Below are 26,755 nucleotides of genomic sequence, written 5' to 3'. Positions count from 1 at the left end.
ATGGGATTCTCAACAGACAAAGTCACATTTGTTGAAGAGGTGAAAACACAGCTCTCCCTTTAGCAACAGCATGGTTGTCACACCACTGTTAGACACATGGGCAACACTATAACGGAAAAAAAACAACATTTCCTTTTTAGGAGGAATATAATGCATCCATCTTTTAACCGTATTGCTGTACGTACAGGAGGATTCACAGATATCCAGCGAATCACAGGCAGGCTGCTCTTTTCTGCACGTCTGGCAAAATGCAAAACCCAGTGGTGCCAAGCTTGTCACAAACAAGTCAGTGGATATAGCCAGAAAGTCTAGACTTAATGACTATGTAAAGGAAAGGTTTTAGCTGCCACAAAGCTACCCTTTGATCAAGAAGGAGTTAAACATGTGGAAAGCTCAAAGACAATACCCAAGTCTAAAAAGCACTGCTAGCTGTAGAAAACATTCCAGATACAGCCACTTCCTCTGTCTCTTTGGGAATGGTAGCAAGATCAATTAAGAAGATGGTTTTGTAGTTCAGGGTGTCTACAAGATCTGGATTCAGCTCTTAGCAATTTCTGTCTTGTGTTTATTAAATAAAAGCCTCTCAAACACTAGCTGTAGAAGAGGGTTAATAGTGTTTCCTATCTGCTTCTTGTCACATTCAGGCAGAACTGAGCACAACAGGAGCCCAACGTTAGATAGCCTCTAAATGACATCAAAGCACAATTCAAAAATATGAAAAAAAAAACAGTGTAAATAAGTGACTTGTGTGCAAACCATTTCTAAGCATAGTCTAAATAAGGACAGAATAATCATAGCAAAGGGCTGCAAAGAGCGTTTAGATCAGCAGGGTCCAATTTTCTGTAAGAAATTTTTCTCTTGGGAGAGTCTATTCCCGTCTGACAAAATACAGAGAGTAGAAACACTTGTTTAAAAAGAGGTTTACAGCAACATTTTATTTGTGTAAACTTTTATCTCCTTACAGTAGAAACATACACAGTACAAGCCAAAAGTAGTATAACAATTTTACAGCAAAGCTTACTGGTAAAATGCAAAACTAATTCTTATCAAATTTAAAAAAAAACCTGTGCACTTTCTCAAACTTAACTTTGTTCAGCACATCGTTTTGATTTATATATAATAAGGCATTAATTCTATAAGAATCATTTACTATATTCCAAAATTGCATGACCTAGGTGTAACACTCTATAGCCTGATACCATTTTTGTTCCTTTCAATATTTACAGATTTAATCTATCTGCATTGACACGTAGCATACAAGCGCTAAGAACAAATACAAGCTTTGCCAATACTAGTTTCACATTGAAAAAGTTATCTAGAAAGCTCAATTTTGCATTGAAATAGCTTGGTTCTGCTGCTGCCATGACTGTAATTTTAAGAAAAATTTCCCCTTTTGGCATGTTTCCTCACTTTCAGCAATATTTTGATCTTTCAAATTGCACAACTGAATCTGCTCTGAACGCTACAGGAACTGGAAGTGGACCCCATTTCTACCAGCCACCTAAGTTTTTTTCCTCCTCTCCCTCCCCAGAACACAGTTCTTAAATTTTTTTTTGAAAGTTACATCTTCTATACATGGCTACTATGTTCCAGCTACTATGTACAGAAATGGCTCAGGCAATTAAGTTAGTCCACCTTGTCATTAGTCAACAGGAAGTATAATTACTGTAGCTGTAAAGGAGGTATCTAGTGTTCCAGAATAAGTGAGTTTAATTACGGTGGGAGCTTCCTCAAATCTATCTACATGACAACTTCAGACTCAATATTAAATAGCAAGTCGTCATTTCCTCTTCGAACTTCAAGTAGTAGAGGTGACTCATTCATCACAGCCTCTTGCAGGTCACTGGAAGTCATCAAAGGACGTCCATTGACTTTAACAATGATATCTCCATCTTGGATCCCTCCCCTGTATAGGCAAGAACATAACACAGCAATAAGCATGCATTCTACCCGAAAAAGTAGTACCAAGGCTATTTACCACCTCCTCGGCTGATATCATACTCTTTGCCTGCTTTAGTTTCCATAGGAGGGGAATTTCAGCCTTTTGATAAAGGCAGACTAACGAGTAATGCTCACTAAATGCAAAATCAGGCTTGGAACATTTCACTGAAGATTTTCTTCTAAAACAGCAAACACAGAGAGTAAAAGTAGCCTAGTTTTCTCTTCGTCTTCCACAAAACCACAGCAAAGTTGAAATAGAAAGGACTTTTAGCCATGACTGACTCACTCCATCCACTTGAAAGACTATGGCTCTGCCTCTACAGTACACACTCCACACAGTGGAAATTAAACCTATTTGCAAAATTTAAGGACAAATGAAGTGTACCAACTGAATAAGTAAATTATTTCTTTCCTGCCACTCAAGCCAGAATGGCTGCTTTTCTTTTACCTTTGCATCCTCTTAATAATTCCTAAAATAATTTGTAAAAATGTGCTGTTTATTTTCCAACTTTTCTGCATAGTGGTCTCTTCCTCAAACAATTGCCTCAGAAAATAGCTCAGGCAATGTCTTACATTAATGCAACGCTGTTTCCTGTTTAAACTCAAAGTTTATTAACATTTTCTTTACCTTTCTAAGACAAAATTAGTTCATTGTATTTAGGGTGTTGTTTAAATTTGCACACTGTTAGTGCTTTATGATGTCATTTGAGAAGTTTTGGAAACAAAATATTTCATCTTTGTAAATCTAAGTAGAATCTTAGCACAAATATTTTAATGATTTTTTTTTTTTTAAAACCAAAAGGCACAAATTTTGATTTTTTTAAATACAAATGAAGACTGGTATGAATAAGTGCTTGAATACAAATATCCATTTGGAAATTTATTTAAGGTTAAGAAAACAATGTGCTCTGCATACCTATGAGAAGGTGAATTTGGAACAACTTCATGTACATAAATTCCACTTCTAACATCAGGGAAATCAGGATTATTGTGTTTCAATTCTTCCACCAAGCTAAAAGAAAATCAAAATTATGTAACATTTAATTCCACTATTACTATAAAAGCAGAAACATTCAAAGTATTTCCTTATTCTTTTTCTTGCCCTCAAATAAATGACATAACAGATAATGGCTTGCCTCTCATTCTTGTGCTGACAACTTAGGGAACTTGGACTTGCATAAAACAAGTAACAGCCCAATCCAAAGCAAAAGATATCAAGAGTCAAAAACACTTATCTGTGCAAAACATGCTATATTTAATGGTCTCATACATCTATTGCAAGGGCTTGACTTGTTATTTGCAGCAACAGCACAGAGAGCCCCCTCTCCCCCGCCACCACAAACCGTCCTAGGGGCTGTACAGGGACGAAAGACATTCTTGCTCCAAAGAATTAACACTGGCGATAAGGTAGAAATTTGCGAATGGTTTTGCGTCTTTTATTTGGCAAGTCTTTAGTTAGAACAACACTGCTTTTGACAACTTCAGTCATCAAACAGGCGATCAGAATTGTGAATTTTTCCACAGAAACTAGTGCCTCAGCTTCTTCAAGTTTTCTCACAAATAAAATTGGTTGTGTTTGTCTTTATACAGAAGACAAAAACCAGCTGCAAAATAGAGACTCTTAATACATCCTCTCACTTCTGAGGAGATGCCTTCATGTTAGGCCTGGATACAGCGTGGGTTAAAACCCACTTATAGCAAGAAAGAGTTTTAAACTAACGATGGATTACTTTCTCGTTTGTCATGAAAATCTGGGGTCCCTCAGATAGAGAGGAAGTCAGAATAGCTGCACACAGCTTCATTTTATTTTTTACTGAGGAAGCTAACGTAATTAAATGCCTAAAACAAACACACCGAGAAAAAGTCTTTTCCTGAAAATTGGCCTGGAGGCATCTGACACTGCTCTATTAGACACCACAAAAGCACTAAAACCTCACGCCACGTTCAAGTCACAATATTTAGATACGCATCCTGAATTTCTCTCAAGTGGTGGCGGTCCGGTGATGGTAATGCCATTACACTGATTCATTCCAGCTGAGGATCTGACCCTTTGGGGGAGGATTGCAAGAGTGTAACTCAATAAATAAAGATGGCTTTGACTACAACCCCAGCTGGAAATTGTCTTGTTTAATTTTGTAGTCTACAGCCACATTGGAAATGTGCCTACTGGTGGGAAAGGACGCAAGCGTAAGAACCCTCATTTGTTATCCCAGGATATGTCCGGATAACAATAAGACACAAAGCAGCACGAGAGAGAAAAGACACTAAAGAACTGCAGGAGGGCGTCCATATTCTGGGTTTGCTAACAAGGAGACAAAGCTTTAGTTCTGTGCTTTAGCAACCACTTTGTTTCAAATTAATGGTTGAACACCAAATCCCACATGTGGCCTCCACTGGTACTGATAAAACTACCGCCAAACCCTCAGGCACCTAATCAGTTATTGGCACTCACGCAGTCACCTAAACGCAGCAGCTTGTTTAAATCACACCTAAAACCTGGTGTGACTCCAGACATACCAGAAAAGAACAAGAAAAAAAAAAAAAGAAAAAAAAAAAAGAAAAGGATCCAGGGTCTTCCTAACTTCCCACAGTTATCAACAGGGCACATCCCATTATCTGTATTTAGAAAATGACTGATTTTCCAAGTCTCAAACCATACATTTCATCAATACAATTTAAATGTTCACAAGCTTTGTAGAAGCTAACACGCACATCTGCATTCTGTAGAGATTTATAACCAAAGCCAAATAACAAAGTTTGGAACCACTATTGAACACTTTTTGCAATTAACTCTATGAACAATTATATAGATTACTTTTCCAAGATACTTACGCAGGTGTTATTGTCAGCATTCTGATGCCAATAAAGCGTTTCTTCCCATCTGAAAATAATACAGAAGGTATTTAAGAAATTTAGACAAATACTGACAAAAATAACTTATTTGATGACTCAAAATACCTGCCAATTCAAACACGATATAACAGCTCTTAACAAAACTAAACACAAATCATACGCATCAACAATGATGTCATCTTTTCTTTTGCCTAACCTTGGTGTATGGAATGAGAATCCCTCACCTCACCAGTGAGAGAGTAAGAGAGAAGCTCCTTTCCACTCTGTGAAACATTTCCTTCAGGAAACTCAGGAAAATTTCTGTGATTTAGTATCATGATTTCAATAAATGGAAAATTTTATAACCAAATACCATCTCATCTGAAACTGGTCGAGACAATTTAATCGTATGGTGCTCTCATTGGAATGTAGGAGATTTAAAGAAATGAAAATTTCCATGAGTTCTAGCGCCAACAGCTCATTATTTCTACCCAAAAGGAATGAAAAAATGAATTAAAGACCTTAACCAGGACTCTCTAGAATTTTAAATGGTGGATATTCACTCCTTCAAGAACAGCGATATATTTCTGCAGTTGGCTTTTAGTAGACAAGCACAGCTGTTTTATGAACAAATGCACTTTGATGACTTCCTGAAGTGAGTGCCTCAGTAGTTAGTTATATCCGCTATTAAATAATATTTCCCCTTATTTATTCCACAATTCACAGTTTCTTTGAGATTCTCCATATTCTCATATGAGGAGACAGACTGAAAAGGAGATGTACAGAATCTCCTCTAACTCTTATTCTTTCCACGAAAAATAATCCCAAGCTAAGGATCTAGTCCTGAAAGTTATGCCTGTCGAATATTTCCATTAATGTCAGTGAAAGTGTTGAGCACTAAAACGTAAGATTTACTACACTGGACAATCTTGCATCTCTAATCATCACACATGCTTTTCCCTGAAACATTCCAGCTCTCCCGTATTTTAAAGTGAAACTGATCTGATCAAAATTAGCTGCAGTAAGGGCTCCATGAAGAAGTCTTGTTACTATAAATTGAAGTGTCAAAACCTTTGGGCATGGGCCTGAACTAGTGAACTCACGTTTCTTTAGTCCACGTAGCACATGCAAATCCTTAAAAGGTAAGCTTTCACTTTAAAAGACAAATATTCTAACTCTTCCAGCTAAAAATAATTTTTTCCCCCAAAGTGGACAGTTCAATGACAAAGTTGTCTTGCTGCGACTGCAGTCAAACTGAAGAGAGATATAAATGACATATAGACTCCCTGGTGACAGTTTACTGTCTCCGTTAAAGACTTTGTTGCTGGTCATGGCCTGTGTGATGCAGAAAGATGTAGGAGCATAACGCATAATCTCGGGGCTGAGTTAGGAATGGATACTTGAAGGAAAATGCAGATGAAAAGAGGGACAAAAATTGATCTGGAAGAAACAAAACAACGAGAGGCCGATTGGGCAAGAATGGAAAGCCACAAGCAAAAATACTGCTGATCTAAAGGGGAATTTTTCCCCTGTGGCTGATGATACATGTAAAAAAAGGCTTTGAAAAAAATAATCTAGTAACTGTAGAGTTATTTGCCACGAAAGGTCTCATGTCATCTATGGGCAGCTTTGAGTATGACTTTACCCCCATTCATGCTTCAAAATATAAAACGGTCTTCAATCCTCTCTCTATAATGAGTTTGATATAGTCAGAACAGTGGTTCATACTGTAACAATAAAAAGGTTGTTGCATAAACTAATGGCTATGAGGTTAATGGGAGTCTAGTAGTCAAGCGGTTGCATTATTTTAGCTGCAGAAGATGTCTGTAGAGTCTAGATTCCTCCTCTTCCCACCCTCCCAACCATTTCCTATGTCAGAATACAGGTAGGAGAACTTCAGGCTTTTTCTTTTGCAAAAATTCATGCCATTAAATTTAACCCAAGTCAAACGTCTTACACAAAAATAAAGTTTCCATCAACACTGAGTAGAGGAAATATAATTGTGCACCTTATTAGAAATATCAGCGGAGACTGAAAGGCCACAGACAACTGGTTATAGCATTTCCTCACCCCAAGGGATGGCCATTTTGAGGTCAGGGTTGAGTCACCTTGGCAGAGCAGTATGTGGCACCTGGAACTACTGCTGTCATATTACATCTGCTCTGTGAATAGAAAGTCTCAAGACCTGTCATTTCAGCAATTTGCGCAATCATGAAGCATAAGAAAAAATAATTAAGAGAACTGGAATAAAGTGAGGTCCTAAATCTAAGAAGCATGTCACGAGGGAGAAGTCCCAGTAGTAATTAAAAGAAGGCTAATACGTTGGAACAATTAGGTTCAACAGACGTGAAACCATTGCAGCTCGAAGCTGGAACGCAGTACGGGAGAGGGCAACGTACAGACCATACTTAGCTCTTGTAAACACCAGGCGAGATTAAACACTGATATAGGCGCTTTATGCCATGCCACTGGTATAAAGTTGAGCAAACTAGCCTCATCCTTTAGTCTAAACTTGAATGTGTTTTGTGTTAATAGAAAGTTGCAAGCAGCTAACCCCAAACATCTAGAAACAGTTGACAGTTTAAGGAGCTTTCTGTTACGAAAGACATTTTTTTTAAAATCAACAGCAAGGACAGCATTTACTTTACTTAAACTTTTCTTTTTTTTTTTTTATTGATGCTTGTAACAATAGACACATACAAACCAGACAGATATAAACACTTCTGTTGTCAGCCCTTGTGACTGCTATAAACTGTGGCAAAAAGAACTGACAGATCCAAATTAAGGGGCCAGTTACTCAGACTCTTATAGACAGCAGTATCTTTGGCACATGAGTATCCCCACTGCAGTTGATTTCAGTGTGGCCAAGATATCACCATGATCTCCAAGTGAAGGAACGAATCCTGCACTTTTTATTCAAGCGGCAGGCAAAACTCCTACTTCTCTGCTCCCTCCTTCTGCACTTAGATTGTCTTGCAGATTGCATGTGCAGTCCTGAAAGTATGCAAGAAAGATATTCTGCTGCCAAACAGAAACCATGAAAACAACTCCAGTCTACAATGTTGAATTATGTGCAAGGCACCTTCCAGCTGAATTTAATCAGGTACATACATGTATACTCAGAAAGCCTCCTAAGCAGCCTTCATAGCTATTGATAATTATTGGTAAGAATGATACAAATACATAGGCAACCATAGAGTTTCAGCACAACTGATTAAAATGTTCCAAGGATGTAACTGCAGATATAGATAGATAAATATAGAGAGATAGATATATAGATAGATATAAATGACTTGTTGAATGTGGCCAGTATAGAAATCTCCTACTTCCCCTTGCCCATTTTGAAACAGGTTTTATTCACTTTTCTGCTGATATTATATGAGAGGCCAGGCTGACCACCTAGGCTGGACTTTCTCCCTAATATTCTGTTACATTACTAATTTGCCATCTTTAATCCTAGAGCATCTGTGTTTGAAATCTCTGTGGTTTTACTGCTCTGCCCAAAACTAAACTAGTAGCACACAGCAGAGCTAAGATTGGAACTGAGAAATTCCTAAGGGTACTAGCAAAAGACACTGAAATAAAGTCAGTCGATGTCTAAATACACAGACTGACTTCCAGAAGTAAGGAGAAAACAGACAGATGGTTAAAATCTAGATATGGCTTCAGACGTTTAACCTCAAGCACCCATTTAATAATTTGTAACTATAAAATCAGGTTGACATTATTACTAACAAATCCAGAATTAGCAAAGGTTTTCAGACCTTTCAGTGGATAAATCTCTCTATACAGAGATACTACATATTAGGCAATACGTAATATTTGGGGAATAATAATTAGTCCAAATAATTCATCCAAATGCCATTCTCACCCTACTTTTTTTTGGCTCCTGTACATAAGCTGGTTATATATTTGCACTTATACACAATGGAGGAGACTTCACAAAAGTATGCCTTCTATAGAAAACTGGTGTATAGGTAGATAAAACTGGTAGTTATCTGATTAGCTCAGATTTAAAAGGCTAAGATCAAGCTTATTGAACAGTATCCTGAATATCTCCTATATGCCAGAGTGAGTCTGGAAAGAGCTGTTTCCTAAGGGAATTTTATCATCTTTAGGCAATATGATATTTAGAGCAAAATAGAAATACCCTTAAACTTATTTCATATGACCTAATTGTACCATAAGGGTGGATCCCCCTGAAACTACTGAAACGTAACTGGAGCAAACGAAAACGATAAAAGCATCCTAAAAATTCTGCTTACAGTTGCGACAGGGAATAACGCCTGTACAACAGACCTGAAAACTATTACTAAAGACCCAAAGAAAAAAATGCAAACTAAGTCTAAAATACAGCAAAAATATCTATTAGAAGTTCCTTTCCCTCTGCATTAAGGACTTTAAATGACTGCTCTGCCTTCAGGGAAAGTACTAGAGGTACTTTAGAGAGGCTAAAAAAAAAATAAATTAAATATAAATTTAGATACTTAATTGCCTGTGCCCAGGGTGTGCCAAGTCATGAAAATCAGACTGATGCTAAGAGTAAGTCCAAACAAGTCATAATTAAAAGAGGAGGAATGAGGATGAAAATCAGGGGATGAAGGTGGCTAAGTCAGAAGGTTCACGAACATCATAAAATAAACCTGAGTCTTTCACTATTATTTGCTCTAGGGTCCATAGACAAAGTTCTCTCTAGGCCCTCAAACTGGGCCTAGAGGGTTCATCACACTCTGGGGGCAACGGTGCTTGAGAGGGCAAGATGGCTGACTTCATATCCAGCCTTTGCTGACTGTCCAGCCCCAGTTATGAAGAACCCACTGGCAGGTGATGGACTTTCACTACAAGGTTTGCATTCACCCTCTAGAGCCATTCCTGCTCCATAAGCCACCACTCCTCAGCGTTTTGAGATGAAAATTTTGGTTCTGAATGGCAACATCACTAAGTATACAGGCCTGCCTCTCACATAAACCAATGGGGATAGATAGAAAAGCTGGAGAAATAATCACATTTTTTGACCTGTTGAAGCAGAATTATGTCAGCTACCTTGAAATGCACTTTTCAGTACAAAAGTAACTGAACCTTTTTCATCAACTTTGGTAGTGAAAACAATATGATTTGGGGAATGTAGCAGAAGGTAGATGAGAGGACCATCTCAGAACTGAGATGTCTCAAACATGAGGGCAGAAGCATAACTTTGAAACCTCAGACTATAGGAAGTTTCTGAAATAACACTCTCCGACAGGAATGGTGTAGGGAAACGATTCAGGCATCAGCAAGCGGGTGAACTGATATCAAAAAGATTCAAGAGGAGCAGCAGCCAGCTGTCATGATACAAGATGAGTAGGGTGTAGGCAGATAAACTGGCAAGCAGAACAGAAAGGAACGTTTGGCCTGGATGAAGCATTACTAGCTCAGCGTTAGCTGCGCAGCACATAGTATGACATGTAGTCAGAGTCTCAGCATTACATATGTGAGACAGACACACAACAGGAAAGCCCAGAGTACTGCAATCTTCAGCTGCTGATACATTTAGATACATAAGCTCTTTAGCGCATGCCCCTCTCCCCCTACCATGTGTTTGTTTAGGAATTAACACACTGCTTTTCTTCCAAAGGGGTCTGAGAGCCTATCACAAGATCCAATTATATAACACAGCTGTAGATGACCCTGGTTAAAACAAACAAAAAACACCAACAACCCATCCAGGTAGCGTGCACAGGCACTGCATCCTCAGACAGATCAGGACATTCTGAGAGGCTGCATCTTATTCTCTAGAGTACATCTTTCTGCTTGGACAACGTGTGAAAGAAGAGGTTAAGACCCCCTCATTAAATCATTATTTGTTCTCAAGATTATTTGAGACTGTGATGACTTATCTGCACCTTCACCATCTTCAGAGGTTCCTCCTTCCAGATTTACACAGATACTGTCTATTCTTGGTGGGGAGGGAGGGGGGAGAGCAATAAAACCTCACCACCACTTTTACAAAGTTGTCTTCTATGTCCAAGTCCATAAATAACAATAAGGTGTCCTATACTGTAAAAGAATGCTGCATCTTTCAGCACCAGGACCCCAGACCTGTGCCTTTTGACACTTCACTGAGAGATCAGGTTAATAATTGGGAGGTGACAGCATCAGTGTTTCCTGCAGACCTTACCTTTACTTTGTTTGTCATGTGACTCTGTGAGGAACTGAGTGATGCGGTCTGAAGGAATAGCAAAGGAAATTCCAGCTGTAACCTTCAAGGTGTTAATTCCAATCACTTCACCATCCTGTGAAGAGACAGCAATCAGTTAATTTGCTCCTAACGCACAGACTTCAACTCACTACCTAGCATTTTAAAATTACCTACACCAGCTTTTAAAATAAAAGAGTTTTATAATCATTCAAGAAATAAATATTATTTCTAGGACAGGATCTGGGCTACGAGTTACATAGCCTCTCAAATTTAACTGTGATGGCCAAAGAGATTAACAGTACAGCTTGTTTATCCAAGGTTCATCCAGCCACTCAGCAAGTGGCTCCCTCCACTGAGCAGGTGATCAGCTCCAGTACAGCCACCGTTCACTGAATTGTGAAATCAGAGCTGGTTTAAAGCGATCTATTTCGAAGTCTGTTGTGTGGATTAATGAGATCCCATCACCTTTGCCCTGCATCCCAGGTTTCAGAAACAACATAGCTACTCCCACTAGATCCCCTTCTCCTCCCTGCTGCGTAAAATTTCCTCTGCTCTCCACAGAAACGTTTTTCAAAAGGTGCGTGAACTGAAACCTAATTTACGTGATTTGTATTAGCGTCAGCGTATTTGCCCACCATTAGCCTGAATGGCTAGAAGCTGGTATAATAGATGAGCCTTTACAATTTAGCCATGAGAGCACTCCCTACTACCACTGTGCATCATCTGGGTAGTAATTTACACAGATTATTCTTCCATCTTCACAACAATCACAAGTATTCTCCCACTTACTTCAAACCAGATTTAAAAAATAAAAATAAAAAAACAAGCCACTTGGACTTACCAGATTAACTAGAGGTCCTCCAGAGTTACCATACTGTAAAAATGGCATAAGGAAACAATACATTAGTGCGCCATTGTAGGAACTAAAAATTGCATTTCAAGCAATATTTTGTTTGTTAGCAAATGAAAGAGAGATAAAGCATTTCTTAGGCCTGTTCCACCTGTTCACACCTCTTACGATTAGATTTTTTTCTTCTTAGAAACAGGTCTTAAGTTAGGGACAGTAACTTACCAGCCAAAATAATTAGGCTGTAATTTAGAGAAGAATCACCAAGAAGTTAAAACAGGTATTTTGAGTCGCCTGAATACCAATAGAAAAAAATTTTGAAATAATTAATTGCTGTTTAAAATGATATTCCAGTGAAGTGCTCTCAGTGTGTTATGATTTTTAAGAGGTGTTATTCATCATTTTGGTCTGCAATACTGTCAGTCTCTCTTACTCTCTACTAGAGGAGAGCAAAACACTTTGCAAGTTTAATCATGGCATGCTGCTGTGAGGTAGGTGCCATGCAAGGACTGCTTTGGTAACCCCAGAGATGTAACCACCTCTGGGGAGAGCATATAACAGCTCTGAGCAGTTGAAAACTACCTAATACCTGATGGCCTTCAAAGAAGAAATCTAAACAGGACTACAGGAAGTGGGAGTTGGAGAAATCTCTTGTTCATCTTCATGTTGGCTCACCAAGTTTGTTTTCAAGTGAGGCCAGTGTTTTTAAGTAGGTCTATCAAACAGCCAAGTGCAGCAACTTACCACTTAAAATAAACAAAAGCCAAGTGATGCACGACAGCAACATAAACCTTCTAAACCGTTTACACTTAGATAGCGCTGGGCAAATCTTATTTATTCTCAGAAGAATAAAACAGACATTTAAAATTTTTAAAACAGCTTCAAAGTTCACGTTTAAGAAGAGATCAGTTTCTTATGTTGTCTCTTTTCAGCAACCAGGGGCTACACATTTCATTTTTACATCTGACACAAAGGAACTGAGATAGCGTTTTTTTCAGCTTTCAAATACTCTTATAGGGATGATTTTCAGCATATCATCTTTCACTCACTTGTCCTCTGCTTGAAGGATTTGATAACGGAAGAACTTTGGCACATGTAGTATAGCTCCATTTAGGAACGTATGGCCCTGTTCTTTCCTGCCCCATGTTCCTGCTGTCCTAGCGTTTCTCAGAAGGCAGCTGCATGCACATTCCTGTAGGAAAGTCTTGGCCGAGCCACAGGAATGCTCTGAATAGAGCAGCTCTGAAACTCCTCCCATTCTCAGGAGAAAACCAGTGCATTAGCTAAGCACACAGCATCCCTATGCCAGGGACTGTCTTTATATTCTGTAGTCTCGTTTGACAAAGCAGCTCAAATATATTGGCATTTTCCTCACCTCAGTACTACCACTATTCCGTTTAATCTAGTATTACCTGATGCACTCTGCTATCGTTGTCTGAATTGGTTCATTAGCTTTTGAGGGCAGTGAATGCTTAAGCACATACGAGGAAGCAGTTTGATCCAGAGGAATGTGCACAAGGCGTGAAGTCAAGAATCCCATGTTCTAATTCTGGCTCTGCCACCAATTCAGTTTGTGCTCCCAAGTAACCCGTTCTGCCTAAGTTTTTCTATTTGCCTGTACAACTGAAGAACTAATAGCAATTGCCTTTTTCATATAATTTCTCGCAAAAACTCTGTGAAAATAAACACTTGTGAAGTGCTTTGCATGTGTAAAATGCTAAGCATTATGATTTGTTGAGTTTGGTATTCAGAGCCATTAAATAAACGTTGGAAGTGTTTTCCTTTTAACGTATAACAGATTTCAGGCTGTTTTCTACCTCAGATACGCATGCAGTGCTCTTTTTAGAATCACCGCAAGTTATATACACATCCGAGGACTTCACTTTGAATCTCTTTGAAGCTCTTTGAATCCCTCCAGCTGCTCTGAAGGGATATTATTTTCACGTATTCATACGTTTCTATAAAACACGTAGTGCAATGGGGGCCTTAACTGAACTGAACAGTATCCCAAGCTTTAAGGCATTTTACATCTAGACTCTTATCTGGGGTATGTGACGTACATGGTTCGGGCAGAGGGAGGGGAAAGGACCCTTAAGTTCTTACCTGGGCTCCCTGACAATAAATCCAAGCAGACACTATCAACTTCACAACTCCATCCAGCTCCAATGGATGGAGGTGCAAAACATTGGCTCTATTCTACAGCTTGCTGGGACAGACTAGCTGGACAAGCACAGAAAGAAACGTTGATTTACTGCTGTCTGTATAACCATATGTTACCGCACACAGAACGAGAGAGGTCTGTCATATGTGGCATCTTTGTAGACAACCTCAGAAAGGGCTATTTTATTTAACACCCCTTCAACAACACTGTTGTCCGAATGTAACTTATGACACTGTATAGTCTTCTACAAAAAGAAGGGGATGTCACTGATTTTTAACAAAGCCCCTTTCAGTCAGGGAATTCATCTTTCAGAGCACACACTCCCCTGCTGAACAGCTGGGGGTTTCAAGGTCCCAGGACTACGAAGCTCAGCCCCTTGCCTACCTAGTACTTACATTGATAATAGCATCTGTCTGAACGTAATCCATATCCGAGTCCCTCAGGCCAAGTTCTTTGCCGTCTCGCTGAGCGGTGCTGACAATACCTGTTGTCACAGTGTTCTGTAAGGCAAACGGGCTTCCAATCGCCACCACAAATTCCCCTGGCCTCAGATCAGCAGAGTGTCCCAGTAATAATACAGGCAGTTTTTTCTTAAACAAACACAGGAAGAAGCATTAGTTTAGCTCTGAAAATAACCTGATTAAAAAGATCGAAAACTAGCGAGGCATTCAGAAGGCATACTGTCCATTACATTAATGGCAGAGCAACTCTATCATATGCCCAAAACTTAAGATAGATCACAGTAATGTAGGGCATTACCGCTTTCAACTGTCTTCAGAAAGAAAGTACTAGCAGCAGTACCTTGCAATTTCATTCAAAAAAAATGCTAACAAAATTCAGAACCAGATTTGCCTATTTTCCAGCAGACTGTACCTCCTCCCCCCCACAGAAATAGCATACAAATTGGCTACTGACCACCTTGCCATTCCCACTACGCTCTGTACCATCTTACAGTCTATGTATGCGCTAAACTAGGTTTGCCTGAAGACACACCATTTTGGCTGAAGGCATCAGAATCTGGCCGCATATTAGCTGGGCCACAATATCTTTTCTTTTTTAGCAGTTCTAGTACAGAAGAGACATAGTAATTCAATTCTAAGATATGAAAGATTTCCAGGCCTACAGATGTAATTTGTTCTCAACACCATTATCTCCAGATCTGTTTCCGAGGAATCCCTAAATATGTATTCCAGCCAGTCAGTCTGTACTTAAAAGAAACTGAGATAAGGCTCCCAAATTCATTCATTCCTCTGTTTAGACCACTCACCTTAGGGTGAATCTTTATTGTTGCAATGTCAGATTTCTTGTCAATGTCTCTGATGGTTGCTTCATAGGTATCTCCATTCTGTAGCTGCACTTTCAATTGCTGTCTCCCTGATATAGCATTGGTGCTTGACACCACATGGGCATTAGTCACAATTAAACCAGAATCAGACATAATAAACCCAGATCCACTGGAAAGGGGAACATTTCGACCAAAGAGAGGGTGCCTGTATAAAAAATAAATAATATAAGTCACAAGGGAAAAAAGAAGACTACATCATAAATTATTCACCACCTTTCATCCCAAGAAATACCAAAGCATTTGACGACTTCTGTTAGAGCCCTTAAAAAATTAAATATAAAATACTGACGAAGAAAGGATCACTTCCTGAAAAGCAGTGGACTGCTTTGAGTCAGCCAGGGAGACATGAGCTGAAGTTTCCAGACAACTGGCAGATCACATAGTCCTTTCCTTTTTCAACGCTATCTCTAAGTTTTCCTTGCAAAGAGGAAAAGGTAGGTGACAAGAAGAAAGAGGAGCTCATCTGACTCCACCACCCGCTTCTGTAATGAAAGAAAATGATTACAGGAAATGGGCAGAGCTGACAAACGGACTGATTCTCTAACGAGAAAGAGATGCCCAGGGAAGAAGGAGGAATCTTGCAGCTGGACAGGGGAGCAAAGGAGGTGGTGAGGTCTCAGGGGATCATGAAGCACAAGTGTAGGAAAAAGTATGTTTGCAGACTGAAAGGATTAGAAATGTAGGAGAGAGGAAATGAAAAACATTAAAAATGGGTAAGATCTGGGGAGGGGACATCATTTGCTGCACTGAAGATAGCTAAAAGACTTTATGAACTGTTTAAGGTACTATGACTTTTCCCTGTGAACAATTGCTGCAGTCACCTTAGATTCGTTAGGGGAACAGAAAGTGCCTTAGCAGTAGAAAATGAGAAAAGGTCCACAAATTCATCTTTCTTCAAAGATGTGATCCTTATTAGGAAATTGTTTGCAACTTCTGGGCTATTTAGCAGTAAAGAATTGGAGCCAATCCCAAGCAGAAGGCAGTATCACAATTCGTGTCTAGCAGGCCACTGGGCAAACATTTATTTTTAGAGAAGGGACAAATAATCTTAAGAACATATATGCAAAGACCTAAAAGGTCTTAAATAGTAATGTAATCCAATAATATCACCTGACGTTACCTCTCACTGAAAGTGGAATAAGCAAGAAAGCACTATGTTTTTCCCATTTACTTTTCTGTACTTGACAGGTTATTTTTTAGTGTTTTTTTTTTTTTAAACTCTGACATAACAAACACAATCTAATACATCACACTGTTGTGAAGACTGCAAAGGTCTTCAAAGAAGATTATATAGCCTTTGAGGGCAGACAAGATCTGTTGTAAGGTACTGTAAAGATTCTAAGCCCAATAAAACAAGCCTACTAATAAACAGGAACAGAACACACAAATGGGTGATGATACTTTACATATGATGTCTCATTCTTGTAATCTTTAGATCTTGCTTCTCTAGATGAAACCGCTGTAACGTTTCAGAGTATTTTTGAATATCAGTAATTCAAAACAATTTTAATGCACTGTTCTATTTGATAGCAAAAGGAAGAAAAGGAAAAAATCTTTGTAGACCCTTGTTAAATAACGCAATTAAAATATAAAGAATTAAAAGTGTTACCTGAGGAAAAGTTCAATGTGCACAACTGCAGGTGCAATCTTTTCCACCACATCTGCTATGAAGTTGAATTTGTATCTTGGGCTGCTGGACTGTAGGTGACCTATACTAGCAGAAAGAATTGGATATGTTAATAAGAAAACACCCTTTTAACCAAGTAGGGGAGATAAATACGCTTTGAATTTCTCACACTGGGATAGTTTCCAGCCAGATTTGGGAGAAGTAATTGAAGCCATTAGGATTTGTTCAAAATTATTCAGTGTTTTGCTTGATCACAAGAAAGTTAAAAAGAATCACTCAGCTATAAGTTCCCCGACTTTCTTGGAAGTCTCCAAGCTTTATCCGGAGCATTTTTCTAGGCAAAACTACTAATTACTAGCTGAAATACATAGAATCATAGGATAAGTGAGGCTGGAAGGGCCCTGAAAGAGTCCAACCAAGTTGGAAGGTTGGAGGGGACTTGAAAGGGTCCAACCAAAGAGGCTAGACTAGAGACCTCCTGCAAGGTCTCCTGAGAGACCTCTTGCTCAAAGCAGGTTCAGCTACCAACTCAAAGCAGGTTGCTCAAAAGCTCTGTCCAGCTGAGGCTTGACAACCTGCAAGAACGGAGATTGCGTGCCTGTTTCACTGCTTCACTATCCTCATGGGGAAAAGGATTTTCTTGAAATCAGCCTGAACCTCTCTTGCTCAAACTCATGCTTGTTGTCTCCCATCACGCCCCTCTGTGAAAAGCCTGGCTCTGTCTTCTCAGCGACATCCTCACAGGCACTGGCAGGCTACTGTCAGCTCACCCTGAAGCTGTCCTTTCTCCAAGCTGAGTAAGCCCAGCTCCCTCAGCCTTTCCTCAGTGGATATGTGCTCCAGTCCCCTCAACCATCTTGGTGGCCTACTACTGAACTCACTGCAGTTATCACCATCTTTCTTGTAGTGGGAGTCCCAAACCCAGCTGCAGCGTTCTAGACGTGGTCTAAGGAGCGCTGAGTAACATCACTGCAGCACCTCAGGACTGCATTTAGAACCCAAATGAGGATTTTTTGAAGTAGACACATTAGAAACCTGCTGTAAATGATAGCTTAGTTGTGAGCTTGCAAAACTTTTTAGGTGCAAAGGCTATCACAAGGTAACTATAGATACTAAATACTAAGCATTCCAGTAGAAGACAGCTCAGTATTAAGTTAAACAGCACCCTACATAAAAATTATGAATACTGAATGGAAGTCCTATGAAATGAATATCTTAGAGGGGGAAAAAAACCCACAGCATCCTGGATTCTAATGTTACAGCATCCCAAAGCAGTAATACTTCTTATGCTAGAATGTCATGCTTATCTGTAACCCTTAATACATGAGGGCATACCACCACATACATTAAACATACGTTAGGGGACATAACACTGCATTTAATAGCAGTCTTTCATAATCACAGCCTGATGCTTTAAAATTAACTATAAGATCTAAGGAAGGGAGTCAGCAGCTTGTAATCAGATACAGTAATAACATTATTGGCTTTGTTCAAACCTGGTGCAACAGCACACTATTTGTCCCAGGAGGTATAACTCTTACTGCCTTTTAGTGAGGAGGGATACGCTCTATAATCTACCTTCTGAAAGGTTTATATCATTTAGAACTAATGCTTTGTGCCATCAAATCAATGATTGATCTAGGTTCAACTCATGCTGAAGGAGGAACTTACCTCCACAGTAGCTCTAGCACTCCCAGTTAACACTTGGTCCTAAGGGCTCTAGATTTCCCTTGTTCTAGGCAGCACTACACAGTAACGAGTCCAGATAATTTATCTTTTGAAAGAATATAATTTTCTTTCTTCAGCTGCCCTTTACCCTTGTCTTTCTATGGAAAGTGAATGAGAGAGAAAAGGATATGTATCACACAAAAAGGAGAAACATGCAGAAAAGAAAGGAGGAAGTTTGAGAATGAGACAGCTCTCATGCATTTTGGTATTCTGTGTAGTTCTTAATTCAAAGATCGTTCTGGCCAACCCAAATCTAAAGCTGTTTAGTGACCATTAAACCTTGCATATTACTTGGAATGAGTACAAAGATTGCAGCACAATGGAGTCTAACCGAATTACACAGTCTCACTGATCTATCCTGTTCTTTGAATGAATTCATAAGATAGTGGAAAACAGAGAACTATTTGTAATAGCTTATTTCATCTTTCAAAAGGCCTTCACAATACAGTGTTAAAGGACCTACAGAGTCAGAAAGTGAGAGACCATACATTATCACAGTAGCTAAGAGACTTGAAGCAAAGACAGGAATTTTTGGAACTTAATATGGAATGGATATAACACCAGTACCAAGGGAAAAGAAAGTATTAAAGGAATCCGATCAGGACAATTAGGCATTTCTCATTAGAACTCCAAATGTTCTTCTTCCTGTTACTGGATATGGGATTTAGTTCTGAGAGGAAACCATGCTTACATTTAGCAAACTAAATTTACATGATATGGTATAAACAAAAGGAACAACTTGGCAGGAACAGATTCAGTCTACTTTATGTACATTCTCATGTACTCTGAAAAACACTTCTAACCAATTGAATATGCTTATTTCAGTACTTAGTTTAAAATAGACTGCACACAGGAATCACAGAAGTCAGTCAAAATGCACGCTCAATATACTGTTGTTTATTTTGTTTACTGAGTCACTGAAGATTTGTCTTACCTTCAAATCACAAGCAATTTGCCTGATTATGCAGGATATCCTTTGAAGTCTAGTGACACGAGTTTAAATGCCTGCATACACAGCAGTGCTCACTGATAGGCTATAACTTCATTATCACATTTATCTTAATAGAAATGACTGTGTGCCTATGGAAGACAGCAGACTAGACCTTCAGTTGAGATACACTGGCATAAGCGGGGAAAAAAAGAATGGCGAATTTGAGCTTTCAGTTGGTTTAAATCAGTATAGCTCTACGTAAGCCAGAACAACTAAATCGGTTTGCATTAGCCGAGAGCTGAACTACTCTATTCATGCCAAACTGTCACAGCACAGCACAAGACTGAAAAGCAGAGGAGGAAGCCTGCCAAAGAAGTTGGTTTCATACCACCCCTTCTGTGCAGCCACCAGCAAAACATCATGGGTGGCAGTGCCTTTCCAGCTAAGATTTGTGGTATGTAGAGGAATAAAATCTGACAGAGATAGTGGATGAACATGGATGAACATATGACCATGGATAGAGTGGAAGAAAATAAATGAAGTAATAAAGAGAGAAACTGTAAAACCAAAGCAATGCCTGTGAAGCATTCATCAGTCTGAGCTCGGGACAGAAGACAGAATACTCAGACCTGCAGGTGAATCCAAATCTGCCATATATATTCACTGGAGGAAAGAGAAATTTCAAACAAAGGAGGATCAAGAACAATAGACATGCAAACTTGGCAAGAAAAGACCTAGCTGAAGATCTACTGGCATGATTAGAGATGAGCTGTTCTCATTAGCAGCTTGTGGAGACTAAATACTGGTGGAAAACTGACTTACAATCTTGAGATGCCTCCATAGAAGCTGGTATCCCTCAAGCCTTTTTCTGCAAGCTGAGAGTGATAAGCACCTTTAAACAGATTATCTGTCATCCCACTCAGGAAAGCTCAGGCTGTGGACTGGGAAGAAGTAACCGCAAACTAACGTTTGTTCTTGTCCCTCCCCATCCCCATCTGATATAAGGGAATTTATTTATTAATAAATAACATTGTAGCACACAATTCGCACACAGCTGACCTTCATCCGCAACCCTCGATATACTTTAAAAAGAAGATGTTACAGCCTGAGAAACTTAGGAAGTAAGGTCACTACCTTGCGTAAGGTGTATAGGGTCATCCTACAAACAAGCATTAGAAATGTAGTGGTCAAATCAGGGGTTTATGTCAGAGCTCCAACCTATCCATTAATTTGTATTAATTAACTGGTGGAGACTAGCTACTGCTATTATTCTTATCACAACATAAAATTAGACATGTGTGATAGTCCTAAAATCTTTCCTTCATTTTTTCTTTCCCTGCAGATACTCTTGCTGCCTTGCACAGCTTTCACACAGCTCTCAGACCTCTGCTGGACTGTGAATGTAAAAGCTCCACATCTACTACAGCTTCATGTGTTTTGACCCATTGCCATACTGAGATTTGCTGCACATATTTTCAGAAGGTCTCTCAATAACATCTGTTACTTTTGGTGTTATTACTACACGTTCATAATCATCTCAATTAACCAAGGCTAATTTGTCTTGGTAAAAAGCCATCACTTAATTCAATTAACTATCTTTAAAATAATCAAGGTATGAAAGGAGCTTGAAGCAAGTTGAACTTGAAGTAAAAGCATATTTATACGGTGCACGTCTTTAGCCGTCTGTATCTTTCTTAATTGAAAAAACTAGATTTTTCCAGTCTGCTCCAAACCCACAAATCAGCCAGGTTTTCAGCAGATCTGAACTCCTGTTTTATCATTTAAATGAAGTGATTAGATCATCAGAAGGTCTCAGCATTCAGCACCTCTCACAGAGCACTCAAAATCCAGACTTGGATGTTAGTGCATAAACTGGAGTTAAAGACGTTCAGACTATTTTGTAAAATTTCACCTTACATTTTCAGCTCTGTGCTTCAGTTACATGAGATTTACACATCAGTAAAACTAAGTGCATGTCAGGTGGGAGTCACCTTAATTAGCAGCTTAACACTTTCCTGGATTCTAGTGCATCTACAGACTATCAACCCATTTAATACCTTTGTATTTACTTAGTCACAGAGGGAACAGAGCATTCCAATCTCATTAACACTGCTAGAAATGAAGAGCAACTTCACCAAATTTGTAGAGTTAACTAATATGAACAAAATTGGAAAAAAAGAACAGCAGAAGTAAATCGTCATAGTCCCACTGAAGACAAAGTGGCACTGGTTTACATTTGCTGAAGACTGAAAGTGTCTGAAGAGCTGCCAACTTATTCCCTGTAGAATTAGATCATATTCAACGCTTTCTAAAAGACAATATTACATTAAAATCCACAATTCATTAAGAATTTGTGAGCCTGGGAAACTCATTCTTTTGAGGTTGTTCTCTCTACCCCCCCCTTTTAAAGCTAGCTTCAGAAAAGATCTGCACATTCAGCTAAATTATTATGTCTAAGGGAGGATTGCAACCTGGCAGATATGATCACCAGGGATAAACACTGTCCCTACTGTGCTTTCATGGAAAGAAATGAAAGACAAATAAAAGATTATAATGTCTCTGCTTAAAAAACAGAAACATCTGCTGGAAACATAGGTTCATGGGCAGCTTTTCTGATGAATTCAGCATTAAGATCAGGTTGCATAGCTGTGCACTGACCATAAAGCCTTGGTGACTTTAATACTACATTATGTTTCAGGCAACTTGTTTATTCAATGGATATCTACCGTGCACAGATGAAAACAATTTGGTGAACCATCATCAAAGTGGCTTTCTTGTGCAGTGCCGAAGTCACAATGGCCAGATGGAGATGGACTGACACATGCCTTCCAGCAAAGACACCCAACTGCCTCACTGACTTTAGAAGCTTATTATTCCTCCTTCCCAAGTGACTTACACAAGGAGATACAATGAAAACATCTCTTTCCTGTTAGCGGTCCTTTACAAAGAACAGTTAAGTGTTATACTCGGAACACGGCAAATGCTAAACAATATTCATCCTCACCTGCAAAAATTCAAAACAAACTCAGACATAAGGAAAACAGTCAGTTAAGGAACGTAACTAGAGTTTGTGTTTTCAGCCAATACCTTGCAATGCATTTCCCTAAATAAAGCATACAGCTGGAGGCAGCCTTAGGCTTTGATGACAAATACCAGTAGGAGACTTCAATATATTTTACTGGGCCAATTTCTTGAAAACTGAAGTAATGATATGCTCTGCTCTTCCTGTGCGCTTTCAAGGTTACATGCACGCACGTTCCAAATACCCAAGGCAGAACGGTGTGCAATAACTCTGCTTATGCTTTAATTGTATTTTCAAGTGTTTCTTTTAGGGAACTGAACTTTTAGGCTCATTTGATGGACACGATTAATACTTTACATCATGATTCCTTTCTGAGAGTCTCTTCAGTTATACAATTCAGCGCACAGGCATTCTCAGACATAACCCTGCAAAGAATCAGTACTGAAGCCCCGAGACGCGTTTCCAAACATCTTTCTTCAAAAGTTTTCTAATCAATCTTCTTAGTTACTTCATTCCATTAACAGAATAATACCTTTATATTTCCAAAAAAAATAAATTTTTCCTTTGCTTCTGCCTCCTAGCTTAGAAAATCCAAATCTTCATTTGACAGCTGAAATGTTTTTTATAGAAACCATCAGCAAAATCAACATTACAGGAAGTTATTAACTGTACTGAGAACATTGTATTGAGGGCTCCTAAACAGCTCTCTATGCAGGAAAGTCTGACACAAATTGGTCATAAATTGCAGGTGGCCTCACAAACTATTTTTGTGTAGATGCTGACAGCTTAATAGATTGATAAGTGACATTGTTTAAACTTAAATTTGCTACAATGGGAAATAGGGCTCTGCAGAAGCAGGTCTTTGACTACTATTTGTCTTCCATAAAGTTTTATGCCATTACATACATGCTAGCCTGTAATAGCTTGTATATACGTCTCTGTGACAGAAGACAGGTAAGAGCTAGTGTTTCAGAAAAATCATTAAGGTATCTTGTGCTAGTGATTTTCAGGGCATGGGTCCTACTGGAGAACATTAGTGACAGATTAGTTCCTTTATCTCCATGAAATATACCCCTCCTTGGTGCACCGCACCTACACCTTACAGCTTGGCACGTCTGTGTTCTTCGTGCTAATCCAGGCCTTTCGCAAGGAAAGAATATTTCCAAGTTCTGTCAGCTCTGGAATTATCACTTCTTTGGTCATTCTGGGCACCTCTCTCCTTCCTTCCCTTCTGGACCTACTGCAGCTCTTCTGTGTTCTGAAAATCACGCCTAAGTCATGTGAGGTAAGGCTACCACTATCTGAGACTGTTTTAATACATGTACAGTTAAGTAAAACTGGATTTACTTTGTAACTAGCTCAGGGCCTCCAAACTCTGAGTCATCTGAGGCCACACTTCCTTCATGAACAGGGAAAAGAGACAAACTCAACAATAATTTCAAACTGTCGATTTTCTTTTAAACCCTCTCATTACAGCCACTGCATGTTATTGTTTAAAAAAAAAAAAAAATCCAAAACATAATTGAGTTCTATTCCTGACTCAACCACCGATTCAGTCTGACCTTGGGCAAGACTCTTAGTCTCTTTGAGCTTGAGTTTACGCAGCTGTAGAACTGAATAAAAAAAATTAAGACTTCACAGAAAACCAGATGCTTCATCTAAGCTGAGGTTTACTGGGACAAAAAATAAAGCCAAAATACAGTGAACATTAGAACAGTTGCTTGAAAAAAAAAAATGCTACCTCTACTTCACTGCTCCAAATTTCTAAGTCGATTACAGTAGACTCACGAGAATTCCATAAAGAAAATGTCATATGTACCAAACCCCAAGCACTCTGTAAACCCTTAGATACAGGCAAGCTTGCCAGTTTTGGTTAAACGTTCTAATTTCGTGGATGATTTCCAACCAAATATTAAAAGGACTAAAGCTAATGGATGCTTAGATTAAGATGAACAGGCAGACAGCAATTTACCACTGCAAATTGATGGAGAGACTGATCACTGGCAGCTCCATGGTGGCATCTGGAGCCATTCTTGACTCTGCAAGATTTTCCTAAGGTAATTTTAGGAGTATCATTTGACCTCCTCCTTCTTGGTGCCTCAGTTTATCTGCTCTGAAAAGTGCGATATATGAAAGGTCCCTCTTCACAGATCAGCTCTTAAAGGCTAACAACAGTAACACTCTCTTCTCCCTCTCACTCCTCACAGTGATTTTAGCAAATTTGCTATCTACGAACAACAGAGTAGTTCGCCTGACATAACAGAAGCACCAATGTTTGATTTAAAACCCTGCTAAACATATGACTTTTCCTTGCAGGCGAACTGCTACAAATGCAATAGAAGCACACTGTTAAAATAACATGCGAGGAAGTATCCTAACAGAAATATGCAAAATTAACACTTCTAGAAAAGTGAACCATTTTAATAACAAAAAAGAATTGCCAAAGTAAGTGATTAATGAATTCAACGTTAAACCATCAAGCTTGAAGTTACCATAGAACATGACAATATCCCAGGTGAAGGAAAGGTCCTAACACGTTATTGCAAAAGGAGACTGCCTGATGTTCTGAGTGGCAGCATTTTAAACTGTAACAGAGGATCACTGATATTTTTTTCCCCTCTTTAGGTGCCAGAAGACCATGGTTGCAAGTCCTCTCGTAAGGAGGAAATACGGGAGACAGAAGATGATGTTTTAGATACTGCCTAGTGCTTTTTTTTGGCCCTATTTCAGATTCACAGCTATAACGGGTGCCTGTTAATCAAATTAACTTTGAAACACCATCCCCAGAGAAGGCCTGGGAGTCCCAGCGCTTCCGAGTCACCCGATCCGTTTGCGCGGGACTTGGCGCAAGGGCTTTGCCTTCCGGCCCGGAACCACGGGACACCGTTGAAACACGGAAACGACAAATATCAAAGTTAAGATAAGACGCAAACGCAGCGTCACGGCAGGCTCGCGGCGCTGGCCGGGCGCAGCCTCACGCTCCCACGTTGCCTCCCGGCACCCGAGGCCTCGCAGGTGAGGCGCAACTTCCCCCCGCCAAGTCTCAGGCCAAGTCTCTGCCCCAACGGGACGACCACCGAGGTGGGTTGGCACCACCTGGAAAGGCCCCGAGCCCCTCACCGCTTCCCTAGGCCGCATCGGCCGCCGGCGAGCGGGACGCGGAGCGCCGAGGCAGCAGAGCCTCGCAACCCCGCGGCCTCCCCGAGGCGCCCGCTGCCCCCCGGCCGCGGGCCGAGGCCGCGCCATGCTCCTACCCGATTCGCAGGCGCCCTTCTGGACCTGGGCGACGGCGGGCAGGCCGTGCTGCAGCGCCTTGCGGCTCGCCGCCTTCAGCTGGCACACGTTGTCGTAGGTGCGGCCGTCGCTGCCGCACACCTGGGCGCTGAGCTTGCACTGGCAGACGCCCTTGGCGAAGCGCTTGCCCATGGGGTAGCGGCAGTCGAGGCTGTCCCCGCAGGGCGGGTCCTCCTTGCGGCCGCAGGAGTCGCCCTCGCCGGCGGCGCAGATGAGGCAGCAGTTGCAGCGGTCGGGGACGTAGCCGCTGGGGCAGCTGGGGCTCGGGCACTTGGAGACATCGCAGCGGGCCGGGCACTTGGCGCGGGCCGCCGGCAGCTCCGCGGCGCCGCGGCCGCAGCTCAGGGAGAGCAGGAGCAACGGGCTCAGCAGCGACAGCCGCATCCCCGCGGGCTGCGAGCGGAGCCGGAGCGCAGCGGGAAGGCGCAAGTGAGGTGCAGCGAGGGAGGGCGAAGTCAGGCTTTGTGCGTACACAGGTGTCAGCGTCCTCTCTCCCCCGAGCAGGGCTTCTACGCGCTGAGCGGAAAGGAGCGGCAGGGGGGGGCAAGAAGGAGGTTAGAGCATAAAGCTGCAGAGTAAAGGCGAGGTCAGTTCATCGGAGACGCGCGGCAGCTCAGGGGCCCCCCCGGCATTAGCTGGCAGGGCTGAGGCGCCGAGCCATGGCCAAGCCGCCGCGCAAGGGGAGCGCCTTCTCCAGGCGGCCGCGGGAAGCAGTGAAGGCAGCGGCGAGCCCAGCAGCAGCGTTATATGGGGACGTGGCCGGGACCGTCGCCGCCGCCTCCAGCTGCAGCCGCGCCAGCAGCAGCTGCGGGACCTCGGCGGCGGCGGCGGCCAGGCCCCACCCCGGCC

General features: G+C 40.7%; 1 protein-coding gene across 1 annotated transcript; it reads right to left on the bottom strand.

The window, feature by feature from the left end:
• Positions 1–905: 905 nt before the first annotated feature.
• On the bottom strand, positions 906–26,755 carry HTRA3 (HtrA serine peptidase 3). Its single transcript, XM_068943444.1, has 9 exons — positions 25,867–26,755; positions 16,914–17,013; positions 15,227–15,449; positions 14,355–14,549; positions 11,793–11,825; positions 10,931–11,045; positions 4,774–4,822; positions 2,858–2,953; positions 906–1,906 (listed from the first exon to the last, which is right to left on the bottom strand). Exons 1-9 carry the CDS (start codon positions 26,288–26,290, stop codon positions 1,741–1,743), a joined length of 1,401 nt encoding a protein of 466 aa, XP_068799545.1. The 5' UTR covers positions 26,291–26,755; the 3' UTR covers positions 906–1,740.

Source organism: Struthio camelus, chromosome 4, assembly GCF_040807025.1.
Source record: "Struthio camelus isolate bStrCam1 chromosome 4, bStrCam1.hap1, whole genome shotgun sequence".
In the NCBI taxonomy this organism is placed as follows: Eukaryota; Metazoa; Chordata; class Aves; order Struthioniformes; family Struthionidae; genus Struthio; species Struthio camelus.
This window is presented reverse-complemented; position numbering and strand designations above follow the sequence as displayed.